The sequence below is a fragment of the Sarcophilus harrisii genome, chromosome 3 (genome assembly GCF_902635505.1).
Source record: "Sarcophilus harrisii chromosome 3, mSarHar1.11, whole genome shotgun sequence".
Lineage (NCBI taxonomy): Eukaryota > Metazoa > Chordata > Mammalia > Dasyuromorphia > Dasyuridae > Sarcophilus > Sarcophilus harrisii.
This window is the reverse complement of record NC_045428.1, coordinates 150,122,710-150,144,133: the sequence shown is the minus strand read 5'-3', so window position 1 is coordinate 150,144,133 and position 21,424 is coordinate 150,122,710. Positions and strand designations below refer to the sequence as shown.

General features: G+C 31.0%; 1 protein-coding gene across 2 annotated transcripts in view; it reads left to right on the top strand.

Moving 5' to 3' along the window:
* NALCN (sodium leak channel, non-selective) overlaps positions 1-21,424 on the top strand; it is a 476,168-nt gene that overhangs the window by 69,046 nt on the left and 385,698 nt on the right. For both annotated transcript variants that reach the window (XM_031958631.1, XM_003765762.2), the window contains exons 4-6: positions 5,907-5,990; positions 8,530-8,669; positions 8,769-8,897. In XM_031958631.1, coding sequence (XP_031814491.1) covers positions 5,907-5,990; positions 8,530-8,669; positions 8,769-8,897 — 353 coding nt within the window. The remainder of the gene's footprint in view (positions 1-5,906; positions 5,991-8,529; positions 8,670-8,768; positions 8,898-21,424) is intronic.

Genomic DNA, 21,424 nt, shown 5'->3' with positions numbered 1-21,424 from the left:
TTTACAGAGAAACTTCTCTCACCTCATTAAAAAGTGGGATAGGAAAAGGGAAAAGGAAAAGTATAATAAGGGAAAGGTATAAGAAAGGGAAAGGGACTCAAAGGGGGTGGGTTGGATTCTAAAGAGGGAGAACCATGTGAGGCAAGTGGTGCCCATGAGTTTAATACTGGGGAGGAGGATAAAGGGGGTGAGAAGAAAAAGAAAAGCATAATCTGGGGATAATAAGATGGCAGGAAATACAGAATTAATAGTTTTAACCATAAATGTGAATGAGATGAACTCTCCCATAAAGAGGAGAAGATAGCAGACTGGATCAAAAGCCAGAATCCTACAATATGTTGTTTGCAGGAAACATATTTAAAGTAGGGTGATACATACAGAGTAAAGATAAAAGGCTGGAGGAGAATCTATTATGCTTCAGGTGAAGTAGAAAAAGCAGGGGTATCCATCTTTATCTCAGATCGAACAAAAGCAAAAATTGAACTGATTAAAAGAGATAAGGAAGGAAACTCTATCTTGCTAAAGGGTAGCATAGATAATGAAGCAATATCAATACTAAACATATATGCACCAAGTGGTATAGCATCTAACTTCCTAAAGGAGAAGTTAAGAGAGTTGCGAGAAGAAATAGACAGCAAAACTATAATACTGGAAGATCTCAAACTTTTACACCCTCAGAATTAGATAAATCAAACCACAAAACAAATAGGAAAGAAGTTAAAGAGGTAACTAGAATATTAGAAAAGTTAGGTATGATAGATCTTTGGAGAAAAATGAATGGAGACAGAAAGGAGGACACTTTCTTTTCAGCAGTTCATGGAACCTATACAAAAATTGACCATATATTAGGACATAAAGAGCTCAAAATTAAATACAGAAAGGCAGAAATAGTAAATTAATTTTTTTTCAGATCACACTGCAATTAAAAACTACATTCAAGAAAAAGCTACAGGTAAATAGACCAAAAAGTAATTGGAAACTAAATAATCTCATCCTAAAGAATGAATGGGTGAAAGAGCAAATCATAGATACAATTAATAATTTCACCCAAGAAAATGACAACAATGAGACAAAATACCAAAATTTGTGGGATGCAGCCAAAGAGGTAATAAGGGGAAATTTTATAGATTTAGAGGCTTACTTGAATAAAATAGAGAAAGAGAAGATCAATGAATTGGGCTTGCAATTTAAAAAGCTAGAAAAAGAGCAAATTAAAAACCCCCAATCAAATGCTAAACATAAAATTCTAAAATTAAAAGGAAAATTGATAAAATTCAAATTAAAAAAATCTATTGAATTAATAAATAAAACTAAGAGTTGATTTTGTAAAAGAACCAACAAAATAGATAAACCTTTGGTAAATCTGATTAAAAAAAGGAAAGAGGAAAATCTAATTGTTAGTCTTAAAAATGAAAAGGAGGACTTTCCACCAATGAAGAGGAAATTAGAGCAATACTTAGAAGTTACTTTGCCCAACTTTATGCCAATAAAGTTGATAACCTAAATGAAATAGATGACTACCTTCAAAAATATAGGCTTCCCAGATTAACAGGGGAGGAAGTAAATTGCTTACATAGTCCTATTTTATAAAAAGAAATAGAAAAAGCTATTAATCAACTCCTAAGAAAAAATCCCCAGGACCAAATGGATTTACATGTGAATTCTACCAAACATTTAAAGAAAAATTAACTCCAATGTTATAAAAACTATTTGAAAAAATAGGAAATGAAGGACTCCTACCAAATTCCTTTTATGACACAGACATGGTACTGATACTTAAACCAGGTAGATTGAACAGAGAAAGAATATTATAGACCAATCTCCCTAATGAATATTGATGCTAAAATCTTAAAGAAAATATTAGCAAAATGATTACAGAAAATTAAAAAGAAAGATTACAGAATCTAAACTAATCTAAATTACTATTAATTTATTACTAAATTACTATTTTAGGTTTAGATTTAGATTATATTTAAATCTAAGAAATGCTAAATCTAAGAATGCTGAGGATTTATGTGGATTTATTTTGTATCCTGCAACTTTGCTAAAGTTGTGAATTATTTCTAAGAGCTTTTTAGTAGAATCTCTGGGGTTCTCTAATTATACCATCATATCATTTGCAAATGTGATAATTTGATTTCCTCATTGCCTACTCTAATTCCTTTCATCTCTTTCTCAACTCTTTTGCTGAAGCTAGCATTTCTAATACAATATTGAATAGTAATGGTGATAGTAGGCAACCTTGTTTCACTCCTAATCTTATTGGGAACGGTTACAGTGTATCCCCATTACATAGGATGCTTAGTAGTAGTTTTAAATAGATGCTACTGACTATTTTAAGTTAAAGTCCATTTATTCCTATACTCTCAAGTGTTTTTAATAGGAATGGATGTTGGATTTTATCAAATGCTTTTTCTGCATCTGTTGAGATGATCATGTGATTTTTGGTAATTTGGTTATTAATATGGTCAATTATACTTATAGTTTTCCTAATATTGAACCAGCCCTGCATTCCTGCTATAAATCCTGTTTTGTCATGGTGTATTATCCTGGGCATGATTTTCTGTAATCTTTTTTTATCTGTAATCTTTTACTAGATCTAAATTACTAGATTTAGTAATTTACTAAATTTAGTATTTTAGATTTTCTATATCTAAATCTAAATCTACTATTAGAAATCTACTACTAAATCTACTATTTAGTACTATTTAGTAATTTGCTAAATTACTAAATTAAATTAAATCTAAATTACAGAACCTAAACCAGGTAGGTTGAAAACAGAGAAAGAATATTATAGCCCAATCTCCCTAATGAATATTGATGCTAAAATATTAAATAAGATATTAGCAAAAAGATTACAGAAAATCATGCCCAGGATAATACACTATGACGAAACAGGATTTATAGCAGGAATGCAGAGCTGGTTCAATATTAGGAAAACTTTAAGCCTAATTTGACTATATCAATAAACAAATTAACAAAAACCACATGATCATCTCAACAGATGCAGAAAAAGCATTTGATAAAATCCAACATCCATTCCTATTAAAAACACTTGAGAGCATAGGAATAAATGGACTTTATCTTAAAATAGTCAGTAGCATCTATTTAAAACTACTACTAAGCATCCTATGTAATGGGGATACACTGTAACCGTTCCCAATAAGATTAGGAGTGAAACAAGGTTGCCCACTATCACCATTACTATTCAATATTGTATTAGAAATGCTAGCTTCAGCAATAAGAGTTGAGAAAGAGATGAAAGGAATTAGAGTAGGTAATGAGGAAATCAAATTATCACATTTGCAGATGATATGATGGTATAATTAGAGAACCCCAGAGATTCTACTAAAAAGCTCTTAGAAATAATTCACAGCTTTAGCAAAGTTGCAGGATACAAAATAAATCCACATAAATCCTCAGCATTCTTATATATCACTAACAAAATCCAACAATTAGAGATATAAAGAGAAATTCCATTTAAAGTCACTGTTGATAGTATAAAATATTTGGGAATCTATCTGCCAAAGGAAAGTCAGCAACTATATGAGCAAAACTACAAAACACTTTCCACACAAATAAAGTCAGATCTAACCAATTGGAAAAATATTAAGTGCTCTTGGACAGAGCGAGCAAATATAATAAAGATGACAATATTATCTAAACTAATCTATTTACTTAGTGCTATAACAGTCAGACTGCCAAAAATTATTTTAATGACCTAGAAAAAATAACAACAAAATTCATCTGGATGAACAAAGGGGCAAGAATTTAACAGGAACTAATGAAGAGAAAAGCAAGTGAAGATGGCTTAGCTGTACCAGATCTGAAACTATTATAAAGCAGTGATCACAAAAACCATTTGGCATTGGCTAAGAAATAGACTAGATGATCAGTGGACTAGGTTAGAGGTTTACAGGACAAAATAATCAATAACTATAATAATCTAGTGTTTGACAAACCTAAAGACCCCAGCTTTTGGGATAAGAATTTGCTGTTTGATAAAAACTGCTAGGAAAATTGGAAATTAGTCTGGCAGAAACTAGGCATGGACCCATACTTAACACCATACACCAAGATTAGGTCAAAATGGGTTCATGATCTAGGCATAAAGAATGAGATTATAAATAAATTAGAAGAACATAGGATAGTTTACCTCTCAGACCTGAGGAGGAGGAAGGAATTTGTGACCAAAGAAGAACTAGAGATCAGTACTGATCACAAAATAGAAAATTTTGATTATATCAAATTAAAAAGCTTTTGTACAAACAAAATTAATGCAAACAAGATTGGAAGGGAAGCAATAAACTGGGAAAACATTTTTACAGTTAAAGGTTCTGATAAAGGCCTCATTTCCAAAATATGTAAAGAATTCACTCTAATTTATAAGAAATCAAGCCATTCCTCAATTGATAAATGGTCAAAGGATATAAAAAGAGAATTTTCAGATGATGAAATTGAAACTATTTCTACTCATATGAAAGGGTGTTCCAAATCATTATTGATGAAACAAATGCAAATTAAGACAACTCTGAGATACCACTATACACCTTTCAAATTGGCTAGGATCACAGGAAATGATAATGCTGAATGTTGGAGAATATGTAGGAAAACTGGGACACTGATACATTGTTGATGGAATTGTGAATACATCCAGCCATTCTGGAGAGCAGTTTGGAACGATGCTCAAAAAGTTATCAAATTGTGCGTACCCTTTGATCCAGCAGTGTTACTACTAGGCTTATATCCCAGAAAGATCTTAAAGCAGCGAAAGGGATTTGTATGTGCAATCATATTTTTGGCAGCCCTCTTTGTAGTGGCTAGAAACTGGAAATTGAATGGATGCCCATCAATTGGAGAATGGCTGAATAAATTGTGGTATATGAATGTTATGGTATATTATTGTGCTGTAAGAAATGACCAGCAGGAAGATTTCAGAAAGCCCTGGAAAGACTTACATGAACTGATGCTGAGTGAAATGAGCAGGAACAAGAGATCATTATATACTTCAACAACAATACTGTATGATGATCAATTCTGATGGGATGTGGCTCTCTTCAACAATGAGATGAACCAAATCAGTTCCTTTATTCACTAATGAATAGAACCATCTACACCCAGTGAAAGAACTCTGGGAAATAAGTGTGAACCACTACATAGCATTTCCAATCCCTCTGTTTTTGTTCGCTTGCATTTTTAATTTCCTTCTCAGGTTAATTTTACATTATTTCAAAGTCCAGTTCTTCTTGTGCAGCAAAATAACTGTATGGATATGTATACCTATATTGTATTTAACATATACTTTAACTTATTTAACATGTATTGGTCTACCTGCCATCTGGGGGAGAGGGTGGGAAGGAGGGGAAAAGTTAGAACTGAAAGTTTTGCAGGAGTCAATGCTGAAAAATTACCCATGTATATATCTTATAAATAAAAAGCTATAATAAAAAATAAAAAATGAGTAGTAGATAGAACAATTTTAATGGCTCCTTCAGGTAACTTGACTTCTTCAAACTCTGTCAACTCATCAAGAGGAGAATCTTCCAAGTAATGAGCTACCTTCAAGTTTTCCATTTGGTTATGTTTTCTAAATATAAATTTATGCCATGGATGTATTTTATGCCATGAATGTATTTTTCCTTTCTATAAACATCAGATTTTGTAGTGAAAAGATTCTTTGGAGAAAAGAATATAATTATATGTATGTAATCAATTTAGGACTTCTAACAGAATTTACCATTTTTCTACCCTAGGAATGAGCCTTTGAATATCTATTGACTATGGATAATAAAGTTGTCTCTAGCTTTACATTAATAAATGGTATAACATTTGCACAATTCCTTTCTAGAAGTTCAACAATATTTTTATATAAATTGACAATAATGCTATGCAAAATTTCTTTTTAGGGGGATAATTCCTACGTGAAAGATCGTTGGTGTGTTTTTGATGGATTTATGGTCTTTTGCCTTTGGGTGTCTCTGGTGTTACAGGTAATTAAATAATTTTAATTATAGTGTCATTTTCAAAAACATACTCTACCTATTCTTAAATTATCTAAATAGAACTATAAAAGAGGACTTTTTTGAAAATATGCACAATTATATTTAATTGCATACCATTTGGTGTGCAATTCTTTTCTTTTGAAAATTATATGTGAGGAATTTATCCCACTCCTTACCCATTATTTAATTGGTTTATTACTAGCATGCCATCTGTACATTATATTTATAATCTGTTCCAAGATAAAGTGGCATACCCCCATCATTTTTTTGGGTCCAAACTTGTGAATTCATCATTATCTCTTAGAGAAAAACACCTTGTTTAGATCTGTCATTGTTCTGCTTCTTCTTTTTTAAGACTTGCTTAGGAGCACTGAAAAAAAGTTAAGGGTCTTGCCCAGAATCCAATAGCCAAAATGTGTCAGTGTAGGAACTTCATTCTGGATTATAAATTGTCTATCTATTCTCACATATTAGATTGATCTTTATCACCTAGCCTCATCATACAATATCAAAAATTAGATTAAGTCACATAAAAGAAGAAAAGCTACACGGAATTATGGGGCACCAAATGATGAAAACTGATAGGATACAGTTCACACATTCCTATTCATTTTTTTTAAAATCATGGATATAACCAGATCAGGATAGGAAAAACTACATTAGCTCTACCAAGCTCCTTCTAAGGAAAATTAGAGCAATATATAGTTTAGAAAGGACATACAGTAAAGCTTTATTCTGAATAGTAGTAATCAGTAATTTAGTTTATCATAATATATTTAGACATGATTAACATTGGCTTCAATTAAACTGGTTGTTTTTCTTAATTTTAAAAAGTACAGATGGAGAGGCAACCTGGCATAGTGAATAGAAGAGCTGGTATATCTAATGGAAGTGATTCCTTTCCCTTCGTCTTTTCCATAGCTAGTGCCTTCCATAAGAGAATATTATATATTTACGCAGTATATATTTTGTATGTAGAGTTGTTTTCCTGTACTTGCCTTCATTAGAAGATGAATAGAATATATTTTTTACTTTCCTTTGTATCCCTACTACTTGGTACATATTAAGCACTTAAGAAATTCTTGTTTATTAACTCATTAAATATGCAGGAAATCCTGACTCCACATAACACTTCTGATTACTTTGAGACTATTTAGCAGGGCTACGTAACCTTGTATCTCAGAAACAGTATTATAAACTATCACAGAACTGCTGTCAATTGCTTTTAAAATGATTTTATTCTAATATAATTTATAGTCTTCTCCTATTCTCATTGGAACAAAGATATGAAATAACATTAAAACATCCCTTTATCCTTTCCTTTAGATTAAATAATACTATTTACATTTTTTCTTATAAAGTTTTATCACTCCATCTTCTTCCATATGTGTGATATTCTCTTCTTTTTTAATATATATGATAGTTCTGTGGGAGCAGGTTTCTTGGGGAGGTTTTCTGGAGGCAGCCTTAGTTTCGGTTCAGAGTAATAATCACCTCAAAATACAGCCAGGAGTTAAAATACAATCTTTTATTGTCTCTTCCAAAATATCCCAGTTAGCTTTTTTTTAGTTCCAAGAGCTTTCGTTGCTTGTCTTTTGCCTTTAGCTCAACTCCGACTCCTGGCTTCTCAGTTTCCCAACTGACCCTCGCTGAGACTGAGAGCTTCTTATATATGACCTCTTAAAGGTGTGAACCCAAGGTTGACTCCTCCTCTGAGAGAGTGGGATTGTGGGAGGTGTAAACTTGGATATCTCCTGACTTCTGAACTCCAATGTGTGAGCCAAAGTGTAAACACTCTTAAATGTGTGAGCTCTAATGTGTGACCTGTAATGTGGGAATTCTCCCAAAGGTGTGAACTCCAAAGGTGTAAACCCAAGCACATAAACACTGTTTCTATCAATTCCATTGAGTTAACACTAGGATTTTAACATATATGTTTTAGATTTATATCTTTTCAGGTATAAAACAATTAGAATTCAAATTAATCTCATCATTTTTAGTAAGGATATAAGGAATTAAAAAGTTGTCTTTTGTAAATTGCCCATATTTATTTATATTTAAAATTTATATTCTAAAGTAATTAAAACTTTACATGAATGGTTGTTTTTATAAATAAGCCATAATGTACAGTGTTGGCACAAAACTGAATTTTAGCTTTTGTAGTTTCCATATTAAATGATCCTTTCTTAATTATCTTTAATGATTGCATTTAAAATTAAATTTAGGGTGCAATATGTAACTAAAATTTTTTAAAGAAAATAATCTGCAAAACTTTATAATAATTGATATTGTTCCTTTACCATCTTCTCTCCTCAAATGGAATGGTACATTTTGGTAAATAATGAAATTTCTATTCACTGCTTATTTTCCAGTAGAGGCTAATTGCCTATTTGTTAGGTATGGATTGTATTAGCTCTGAATGATGAAATGATTTCAAACAGCTCTGAAATGATGAAATTATTAGAGCCTTCAAAATATAAATATGATAAGAAAGAGGAAATCTGAATCCACTTCTGCATATTTACAGGTATTTGAAATTGCTGACATAGTTGATCAAATGTCACCTTGGGGAATGTTGAGGATTCCACGGCCTCTTATTATGATCCGGGCGTTCCGTATTTATTTCAGATTTGAACTACCAAGAACAAGGATAACAAATATTTTAAAGTAAGTGTTTCAATCCATAATTTTAATGAACTTTTAATGAATTTTTATTTGTAAGCAATCTTACTATCCTATGTGTTTTTTAAATATTTATTTTTCTAGGCGCTCAGGAGAACAAATTTGGAGTGTTTCAATTTTCCTACTTTTCTTTCTACTTCTATATGGAATTTTAGGAGTTCAGATGTTTGGCACTTTTACCTATCACTGTGTAACAATTGACACTCAGCCAGGGTAAGTTTCCTTATAAACATTGACTTAATTTAGATTCTTTATTAGAAAAATATTTCTACATGACTTAGTGTCTCCTTGTGAAACAGGGATTATTGTCAATTATACTGTTTAATCATTTTCTTCTTCTTTACCCAGAGGATTATTACCCTTTTCATTTGAGAATGCCAGTGTTTACTTTTTGAAAAAAAACATCATAGCCTCTGGGAATACTTCTTTACTTCCCTTTGGAGGGGGAATGAAGTATAAAAGGGAGAGGGAAAATCACTTCCTGTGGCTCTAGATGAATATAATATATGATAACATATAATATATATAATGAGTATAATTTCTTACAGCATAGTAATATTCCATTATATTTACAAATCACATTTTGTTTATCCATTCTTTAACTGATATACATCTACTTTGCTTCCAAAGTTCTGCTATAAATGATTTTCCACTATATTTGATGAGAAGTAATTTGTTTTATTAAAATATAAATCAGTTACCCCAAACAAGTCAATGTAAGATAATCTTATCTGTTCATAATTGTAGGACTAATCTGTTCCTTTTTACATTTGGAAAATTATACAAATGAACCTACATATCTTATTATATACAAATATACACACATTTAAGGGTGATACACATGCCTCTTTAAATATGATAGACAAATGATCTGCCAATAGAAAAATACCATGGACAAATTATCAGAAAGTTCTATATACATACTTTAAGATCATTTTTTTCCATAAGCTTTGTTTTGCTTTAAAAAAAATCATTTCTACCAGATGGGGAAAAAAGAACATATCAAATAAAGAACAAAAATCAATAATAAAAACTAAGTCCTTTATTAAAAACATGATAGGATAATAGCTATTAGCAATTAATTATTTTTATAATATAATAAGAGAACAAAAAGTGAATCATGGATTTTCTAAAGTTGTTAGTTTGAATTAATGTTTCTGGGAAAGAATGAGACAATTCACAGATTTTAATGTAAATGCATGCTTTTTAAAAATATATGTTTTAAAAAAATCAAACAAAACGAACAATCCAGGATGATTATTAACAGCAAGAAAATAAGTAAACCACATGTACATTCTAAAAATAATCTTTCAATTCAAAAGTTGACAGCAATATTTTATGTCTTTCCAAGACCATTATTGCTTTTCTGAAATGCAGTTATGTTTTTACTTTAAAATACCATTTGGGAAGGAAAATATAAAGCAAAACAGGATTGCACCAATTATTCAGTTTCTAGGTAAGCTTCTGCTGTCAAAAATATGAAGTGTCTATGACAGGATCGATGAAAGAATTATCAGGGGAAGCATTTGTATTAAGGAGAAAATAAAATGCAAAAATGAAACATTGAATTATGTGTACAAATATACAGTATGAAAGAAATTCAGTGACTAGGTAAGCACATTTTTAAAGACTCTTCTTACCTAAAGTTGTTTATTTCATATATTGAACAATTTAATTAAAGGGAGCTTTAGAACCTAATTAATGTGTAAAACCATTAACATTATTTTGGAAGTTTATACATAAAATTATAAAGACCAGCTTTTAAAGCTTTTTTTCTTTAAATGTCCCTTTGTTAAATCATTATAGGGAAAATTTTCATGAATACTGTATTTCCCTTGTAAGTATAGTAAGTAAATAAATATTAAAGTAACGCATTGAAATGTATGGTACTGTATTTTCTGAGTGCTATAAAGGCTAAAGATTTTAGTCAAGCCCCACCTTCTCTAGGCTCACTAACAACTGGAATCTGGGTTCTCAGAATTCCACATATTGGACTGGTAGCAGGCAGAGAATAATGTCCATACTTTACATATAACCCACTGTCCAGGGCAAATTCAAGTAAACTATGTAGACTGGATAATCATTGTCCAATTCTCATTAGTCACAACAGAATTGGATGGAGTTATAAGACACCCTAAGAAAAGAGTTATTTTTAAAAATAAAAATATATTGATAACTTTTAATGTTTTGCATTATAAAGGCGTCCCATTGTATCCCTCCCACAGGCCATCTCATTTGACAAATAATATTTAAAAGCATTTAGGACATAAAAATAAAACAGAATATAAATAATATACAAAATCAGAAAAAAACTAATCAGAATGTCCAAAATAAAGTGTGAAAATATGTTAAATGTGGTCCATCAAACTTGTAGACTTCCTAGCTCTGCAAAAGAGGCAGGAGTATACCAGTTTCAGCAAGTTTAAACTGACTCATGAGAGCTAAATATTAAATTTTCAGTGCAAATATTTAGAATGCAGAAATAAGCAGGTTTGAGTTATTCTTTTGTGCAAATCAATGGGAAAATATTAATAATATAGGTTGAGTTTAAAATTGTTTTTTTAAATCAGTATTTAAAGTTTTTGATGACTGGTCTTGATAATACCCTTAGAGGACTGGAAGTGCTATTCTTTCTTAATTTGTACCTCTTTTCATTATTTCCCATGAATTCTTCTGTTTTTTGAAAATAATTTTGTTATTTTATCAAGTCCTATCAAAAGATTTGATAATTTGGTATAATTTGGTATAGTATCAAAACTGTAAATTAACTTTGATAATATTGTTATTTCCATTATGTTGGTATGGCCTAGTCATGAGAAATGATTGTTTTTACAGCTATTTAATTTCTTTATGGAACACTTTTTTAAGTGAATCTGTACAAATATTTGATGTCCTTTGATAAATTGATCCCCAAATATTTCATGCATTTTTTTAGTTACTGGGAATGTAATTACTCTTTTATTAATATCTCTTGGAATTTATTGTTGTTATGTAAAAATGCTGTTGGTTTTAAAATTTGTTTTATAGCCTATGGCTTTACTGAAGCTCTTGTCTCAATTGGTACCTTTGCTAAGTAAACCATCATGTCGTCAGCAAATAAAGATAGTGGGAGAGATGGAGTATTACTGATTTATTCCTGCATGTATTGTATAATAAGTGTAACTTTTGTTATATAAAGTATCATATATATGTATATATTGTTTATATATAGGTATATAGGGTGTATACACACACACATATATATATGTATGTGTGTATATATATATATATATATATATATATATATATACATACACCCTAAGATATAGGGTTTGTAAAATATGTTACATTTATCCTCATAACAGCCTTCTAATATTATAAAGGATTCTAATTCTAATTTGGCTCCGCTACATATGATTCTTGCTTTTGATTTTAGAGAGATTATTTTTATATTATGAAGATCCTTCTTTACCTATACTTTATGGCCTTTTTTGTAGCAGAAATGAGTGCTATATTTTTGAAAGCTTTTTCTGTATAGACCAAGAAAACCAAATGGCTTAGGATACTTTTTGTTTTAATTTTAATTATATTAAATTATGATGCTTGTTTCCTCAATGTTAATTATCCATCTGTCTATCCATCCTTCTATCCCTGATGTAAGTCCCAATTAATCATAATGAATTGCAACAGTCTGCTTGGTAGGACTTTATTGAAAATATTTGGATAGATATTCATTAATGATATTGGTCTAGAGTTCTTTTGTGCTTTATCTTTCCCTTTTTAAATATCAGCACTACAGTTATCCCATTAAAGGATTATGATAAGGTGCTTTCTCAATTTTTGAGAATATTTGGTGCCATATTGGTACTAACTATTTTTAAAAATGATATATTTTTTCTTGTGTTTTTTAATCTGATTTTTCTTGTGCAGCATGACAATATATTTAGAATTGTGCATGCTTAACCTACATTAGATTGCTTGCTGTCTGTCTGATAGGGTGAATTACCACAAACAAATAATTCAAGCCCTCACAACTACTGTTGCTTTAGGCTTATACTTCACAATCCTCCAAGCCATAGAATACTATGAAGCCCCCTTTATTATCTCTGATGGCATTTACAATTTGACATTCTTTGTAGCAACTGGCTTCCACGGTATACATGTAATCATTGGATCCTTATTCCTAATTGTTTGCCTCCTTCGACAACTCTTCTACCACTTCACATCCACATACCACTTTGGTTTCGAAGCTGCCGCCTGATATTGATACTTCCTAAACGTAGTGTGACTATTTCTGTATGTCTCTATCTACTGATGAGGCTCCTATTTTTCTAGTATAATTAGTACTACTGATTTCCAGTCATTAAGTTCTGGGTAAAACCAGAGAAAAATAATTAGCCTAATCTTGACTCTCCTAATCAACTCTGCTTTAGCAACCATCGTAGTTCTTATTGCTTTCTGACTACCACAACTCTATCTATACGTAGAAAAATCTAGCCCTTACAAGTGTGGCTTTGATGCCTTAGATTCTGCCCATCTTCCCTTCTCAATAAAATTGTTCCTAGTTGCTATCACATTCCTCCTATTTGACTTAGAAATCACCCTCCTCCTACCCTTGCCCTGAGCCATCCAGCTATCAACTACCAATACTATACTTATCTTGGGAAGAAGGAGGAAGAAAAATTTAGGACACAAGGTTTTACAAAGATAAACATTGAAAACTATCTTTGCATGTATTTGGAAAAATGAAAAGCTATAAAAAAAATAAAAAATGTGATAGAATTCTCCAATGCACCAATCCATCAAGATCAGGATTCTTTGTAAATTAATTTACAACAAATTTGATTTCTTTTTATGAAAGTGAATTATTTAAGATTTATATTTACTATTCTTTTCAGAAATTTTGTATTTTAAAACTATTTCTCTGTTTCTTTTATGTTGTTAGATGTGGTAGCATAGAGCTATGCATAGTGACTTGTGATTATTCTTTTCATTCTGGCTTTATTCTTATTTTATCTTGTTTGTACTCACAAACTGGATTCTCATTGGCCAGCTTCTAGAACACATTTATAAAGAACTGAAAGATAGCCAAGAAAGGTTTGTTGTTATTGTTGTTTCAGTTAATTTTTTTAAATCAGTAAAAATCCATCCTCTCTCCCTCCCATGTATGCCTTTCCCCATTGGAGAAGAAAAGAAAAAGAAACCTCTCTTACAAATGGGTATAGTCAAACAAAATAAAATTTTGAGTTGGCTCTGTTCAAAAGAGTAGCCATACATACACTAGCATATATATATATATATATATATATATATATATATATATATATATATATATTTGTATTGTATGTGCATATGTATGTGTGTGTGTGTGTGTGTGTGTTAATTTGGGCAGCTAGATAGAACAGGGTATAGGGTGAAGGTCTAGAGTGCAGAAAGACCGGAGTTTAAATCTGTCCTCAGATACTTATTAGCTCTATGACTCTGGTCTAATCACTTAAATCTCTTTCCTTCAGTTTCTTCATCTGTAAAATGAGTTGGAGAAGGAAATGGCAAACCACTTCTATACCTTTGCAATAAAACTCCAAAAGGGGTCGGTAAGAAACGGACAGAACTAAAGACAACTAAACAAAGTGAAAACAACTAAATGAATGAATAAAAACACACAACTCTGACCCTATATGTATATAAATAAAGATATATTTATGTGTATAATGTGTGTATATATATGTATATATATATATATATATATATATTTATTTGTGTGTATACGTATAACACATGTGCTTAAGCTGAATTGATGTAATATACGTATATAAGTCACCCATGTATATACATATACACACACACATATACAAACATACACACATATACATACGTAAATCCGGAGTTGGGTAGCATTAATCTTCTGGAACTGTAGCTTGTCATCAAACTTATTGTAGCTTAGATATCTTTCAAAGTTGTTACTCTTTATGGTATTTTTGTCAGTGTACAAATTGTTCTTTTGTTTTTGTTCACTCAGCATCACTTCATACAAATCTTTCTAGACTTCCCTGAAATCCTTCATTATTTCTTTTTTTTTAAATAGCTAATTTTTCCACAATTGCATGTAAAAGATACTTTTTAATAATAATTTTTTAAAAATTGAATTCCAAAATTTCTCTTTCCCTTTTTCATCTCCTCCTCCCTGAGGTAGCAAGCAATTTCATAGTTATACATACGAAACCATACAAAACCTATTTCCATATTAGTCATGATGTAAAAAAAAAGACATTATATTGTAAGTGAATACACTGACCCAAAGGGAGAAAAAGTGAAAAAACAAAGAAAGCTTAAAATTACATGCTTTATCTATATTCCAACTCCATCATTTTTTCCATAGATGTGAAAAACATTTTCCATTATGAATCTTTTAGAAATCTCTTACATCATTTCAATTCCACCAACAGTACATTGGTGTCCCAGTTTTTTCCCACATTTTCTCCAACATTTATTTTTTTATTTTTCTATCATATTAGCCAATCTGATAGGTATGAAGAGTTGTTTTAATATGTAATTTTCTAGTCACTGATAATTTATAACATTTTTCATGTGACTATAGATAACTGATTTCTTCTTCTGAAAACTGCTTATTCATATCTTTGACTATTAATTGGGGAATGACTTGTATTCTTATACATTTCACTAAATTCTGTACATATTTGAGAAATGAGGCCTTTATCAGACATTTGCAGTAAAAATTGTTTCTAAGTTTTCTGTTTTTTTCCAATGTAGTTTGCACTAGTTTGTACATTACCTTTTACATTTAATATAAAGAAAATTATTCATTTTATATCTAACTAAATATTTTCTCTTTTATTTGATCATAAATTCTTCTCTTCTCCAAAGATCTGACATTAGCTTTACTGTATTAATTTGCTTATGGTTATCACCCTTTTCTCTAAGACATCTGTCATTGCTTCTTTTTTTCCCCTAATAGTATTTTATTTTTTCAAATACACACATAAATAGTTTTCAGCATTCCTTTTTGCAAAATTTTGTTTTCCAAATTTTTCTCTCTTCCTTCCTTACCTCCTCCCTCCCCAGACATCAAGAACCTTCATTGTTTCTTATAGCTGCCAACACTTTCATATAACAGTAACTTCTTTAGTCATTCCCTTGTTGATGAGCACCCTGCTCAAATTCCCATTATTTACTTCCCTCAAAAAACTTTAGGTATCTTTGTGTACTCTTAGCTTGTTTTTCCTTTGATCTAACCCATGCCTTAATCTACCCTCAAATATAGAGGTTATTAACCTTAGATCTGTGAATTTTTGATAACAATCTTAAAAAATGGGTTTATTTTATGATCCAATACTTAGTACAGTATCTTACACATAGTAGGAGCTTAACAATTGTTGATTGTTTATAGAATAATGGTATATATTTTATTTTATGCATTTAGAAATAATATTTTGAGTAATTTATGTTTTTCTAGACTGACATTAAAAAGACAAACAGCTCCTGTCCTAAAGTAACCCTATAGCCATGCTCTTTCCAATTCAATATTCTTTTCAAAGTCCATACATTAGAAATATAGAAGTACTTATTTTCTCACTCACTATAAAGGAAAACAATGCAAAATCATTGAGACATGCTAAATTTTTCTATAAAAATCCCAAAAATTCTGGTGATGTTTCTAGGCTTGGTATATTCCAATCAATCTTATTCTGCCTGGTCATAGTATCTCAAGATTTTGTCAAAGTTAGTGAACTACTTTGTTGTCCAGAGCTGAATCCAGAGTAGATACTTTGTAGACCACGTCATGATCTATATATGCACTTGAGTCAGACAAGAAGAAGCTGAGAAAGAATTGTGGATCCAAAATTGGAAGACCTTGAGAATTTTTTTTTACTTTTTAAAGGAAATTCAATGGTATTACTAAGTCCCACAACTTCAGCTTTATCTATTTATCATTGAAAAAGAATTTGCAGAGTATTCAGTCTAATTACTCCTTTCATTTTACTCATGAGGAATACGAGTGCCCATCAATTAAGCAAGCCATCAGCAAATATTTGCAGAGTAATGAGTATATGCCAGACATTATATTAAGTCTTGGGACACAAAGACAAGAACAAAAACAAAAAAAAGCCAAATTGTTAAACTTTCAGTAAAACAACCTGTATCTTGAGGGTTAACTACACATCTAAATGACTCAGTGGATAGAGCACTAGATCGAGTCAGGAAGATGAGTTCAAATTAGAAATTTAGTAGCTCTGTGACTTTACATCTGTCTCGGTTTCCTCATGCATAAAATTGGGATAATAATAGCACCTACCTCCCAGGATTATTGTAAAGATTAATGAGACTATCATTGTGAAATGCCATTCATATCTTAAAGTGCTACATAAATATTTAGTTGTAGTAGTAGTAGTAATAGTAGTACATATTAGGTTTATTCTTTTAACTCAGCTGACTTGCCCTGAAGTAATTTTCTTAATCTTTTCAATTAGAGAATTTCAATGTTTCTTCCTTTTCTATATCCTTTTTCTCTGGTGAATACCATGACATGTGAATCTCAACTGTTGAAACTTTTCTCCTTCCTAGGACATCATAATTTGTGTATTTATAGTTTTTTGCATCTATAATATCTAATTTACACATTTTCTATCAATTCTTTGTAAAACTGATCTGTTAAAACTTTATTTTGTGAGAAAAAATATATGAGGAAAGTGGGGAGTTTTCTTTTCATATGTTTGGGTGTATATTAGAAATAATTTCTATGACTTCAGATAAAGAAAGAATAGAGCTGAAAGGCACAGAGATAGAAATAACTTTTCCTTTTTGGTGTTTTTAGCCTGAAAATGTGTTACCACATTGTCAGAAATTTTGCTTTGAATATGATTTTCAAAATAGTTCTTAAATTTCTCCACTGGTGATAGAAAACATCTGGAAACTCAGCTATTTGCAAGAATTTTTGAAATCAAATGGAAGTTTAAATAATCTTCCATGCATTTTGTAAAATAGGAAAATTTTAATAATTCACTGCTCTGGCTTAAATATGAAGGAAATGGCCCATTTTCATTATGAATAAGCTACAAAATAATTGTTATTCCTAGAAAATCACTATTTTTTCTTAGTTTAACTCTAGATCTAAAGTCTACTGGTATGGAACTCTCTCTTCATTGATGGAGATCAGAGCTCTTAGCCTGCATGGTAAGCAGAACAGAATTGTTGAGAGTGGGAAAAAGTAGAATTTCACTCTTGTTATGGTCTTCAGCGTCTCTTCAATAAATGACCTACTTGGGGTCTCTAGTGGCTTTGGGTGCTTCTGATTTCCATTTCAAGAGTGAAGATGGACAGTGACAACCTGAGAGGAGAATAAGACTCTAGGAAGAAGCTAATATGAGAGGAACAAATGTCTTTATTCACAGTTTACTACACTAGAGACTTTAGGGAATTACCTCTTCAGTGACATCTGGGACTCTCTTAGTTAAGATAGGATGGTACTCCCAATGAGAGAGTGTCTTATGAATACTTTCTCTAACTATAATTTTGTGATTGACTAGATAAATAGGTTTCTTTACTATTCAATATGTATGTTCATTGTGAAACTTTTGTTTTGTTTGGGTTTTGTTTTTTTTTTTTTTTTTTTTTTTGGTGAGGGAAGGAGTCAAGGCTTGGATCCTACTTTTCCCATTAATAAATAATGTAACATAAATGTTGTTAATTTGTGGCTTTCTAAGTAAGTATTTGTCTTGAAGAGATCTCTTTTCATTTGCATTTATTATGCATATTGAGTTTATTATTATTCATATTGAGTCATTCAAAAGAAAGAGTAATTTATTCATAGAATAGCCTGCTCTGGTTGATACTACTTTTAAATAAAGTACCTGATTAAATTGAATGCTGGCTGTGTTTAATAACTTGTTCACAAATTTAAGAATCAGCTCTAATAAGCAGGTACAAGCTGGCTTCAGTGATCTACTACTCCCAGGGTTCTCCAAACCATACTTTCAGAATTTTTAAGCTAAATAATATGTTTCTTCCATTTCCTTTTAAAAAGATTTTCTGACCTAACACTGTGTTATACTGCATCAAAAATATTTAGTGCTGGATAAGAAAATACATTGGTGAATCAGTGTAATGAATTAGGTACATGAGTCACTACAATCAATGACTATAGTAAGCTACTTTTTGATAAACCCGAAGACTATTTGATAGGATAAGAACTTATTTGAGGAAAGATGCTGGGAACACTGGCAAATAGTTTGCCAAAAAAACTAGACATAGACCAGTACCTTTCACTCTATACCAATTTAGGGTCTAAATGGATTCATCATTTAGACATGAAGGGTAATATTATAAGAAAATTAGGGGAGCAAAGGTTAGTCTATCTGTCAGATCTTTGGAGAATGAGAAGAATATCTTTGGAGAATGAGAAGAAGTAGATAACATTATGAAATGCAAAATGGATAATTCTGATTGCATTAAATTAAATTTTTTTTTTCCACAAACAAAAGCAGTGCATCCAAGATTAGAAGGAGAGGAGAAAGCTGGGAAACAATTTTTACAGTCAGTGTTTCCAGTGAAGGCCTCATTTTAAAAATATAATCAAATTTATAAGAATATAATCTTTCCCCAGTTGATAAATGGTCAAAAAATATGAACAGACAATTTTCAGATGAAGAAATAAAAGCCATCTATAGTCATATAAAAATGGTCTAAACTCACTTTTGATTAGAGAATTTCAAACTAAAATGACTCGTGGTATCACTTCATACCTATCAGATTGGTTAAGATGACAGAAAAAAGATGATAAATGTTAGAGACTCTGTGGGAAAACTGTTGGTAGAGTTGTAAACTGATCCAACCATCTGGGAGAACAATTTGGAACTATGATTAAAGGATTATAAAACTACATACCCTTTGATCTAATAGTAGCATTAGTGGGTCTGTATCCCCAAGTGAAAAGGAACCACATGTGCAAAAATCTTTGTAAGCAGTTCTTTTTTGGTGGCAAAGATTTGGAAAATGAGAGGATATCTATCAATTGAGGAATACCTGAGTAAATTATAGTAAATGAATGTAAAGAAATATTATTGTTCTATTGTTCTATGAGAAATAATGAACAGGCTGATTGGCCTGGAGTAGTGGTATTGCTGGGTCCAATATATGCAGGCAACATGAGAATCAAAATTTTGTAGATTAGACTTCCAGAACATAGCATCATGCAAAGAGTATGTTAAAAGGACCTGAGCTAAAATCTTAACTCTAATACTTATTACTTGTATGATGCTGAATAAGTCTTTAATTTACCTTTTCTTATCATGAAATGAAAGCAGTGGCCTGTGAGAGTCTTTTGGGCTTAGTATCTTTGATCCCATGATACCTTTCTGTTTTTACTGTTTTTCTGTAATGTAATATAGTAACATGAATTAGATGATTGGAATTAGTTCTATCTATCACTTACTAGCTATATGACTTTGGGCAAATCCTTAAGGCCCCAGTTATTTATTTTTTTAAAAATTTTTAACAGCTGAGTGTAACATTTGTGTTTTTACCTCCTTAAGAAACATGTGTAAATTTTTACTTAACAAAAGAGCTATTATTATTTAATTATTATTATTATAAATGTGAGTTATTGTAATTATATTTCTGCCTTTTATGGCTGAGGAGAAGTTTTTTTGCCTGATATGAAATGCTTTATGACTTTGACATTTTTCTAAGGGTATCACATAAACCAGGCTCTTATTTTTTGGGAAATGAAAAGCAAATTTTCCCTGCTGGTCTTTGGCTCTCTTAATAAAACTAAATTTCTATTTATAGGTCTCTCACCTTCAACCTTGCCCTTTGTTACCTTTTACACAATCTCAAAAGATTTCTTCCTTGGGTGATAGTAAACATCTAAAACTTCAACTTGCTCATTTGTTGATAGGGCTTGCCTTAACAATTCTGCTTGCAAGACGTTATGGGGAACTACTTAGCATCTCCTTTAGAAACAGGCAGGCAAATTGGTTGCCTGGAAACTATCCTGTTCTCATTACCAATAAGTAAGAAGCCATATATCATCATTTAAGCAGATGACAATATGATTTTTTCTACAGTTCTACAAGAACTCCATTTGGGGGTATTGAAGGAATCATTATTATATAGGACTCCAGTGATATGAAGGAAAATTCATATAATTTCCAAATATGTCTCACTGGATTTCATGGAGAATATGGCCCAATATGCTGAGAAGAAAAAAAATCGGTTCCATAGAAGACTTTAAATAATAATTCTTTATAAAAACCAAAAACAAAAAACCAACCATAAAACTTCACATGGGAGTATTGTAATAGAAAGAGTATTGAATTTAGAGAGGATTTGGATTGAAGCTTATCTATTTTGTACCTTGGGACCTTTAAGCCTCACTTCCCTTCTCAAGGCCTTAATTTACTTATGAGAAAAATGCGGTCGTTTTACTGGATCAGAAGTACCAAACATATGACCCACAATATCTAAGTATATTCTGAACTGCATTAAAATGTCATTGGGAAATATTTAACAAAAATACAATACAACATAAATAACATACTTTTAGACTAAATAAATATGTGGCCAGCAGGGATACTTTATACAGTTAAGTACTCAAAATTTGAGCTGACATTAAACCAGATGATTCAATAGGTCTCTCCCAAAGCTGAAATTCTATATTCTTAAAGGAACAAATGAAGATCCTGCTACTTCTTTAGCATTTTTTGTTTTTGTGGTTGTTAATCTAGCTATTTTAGTCATGTAGC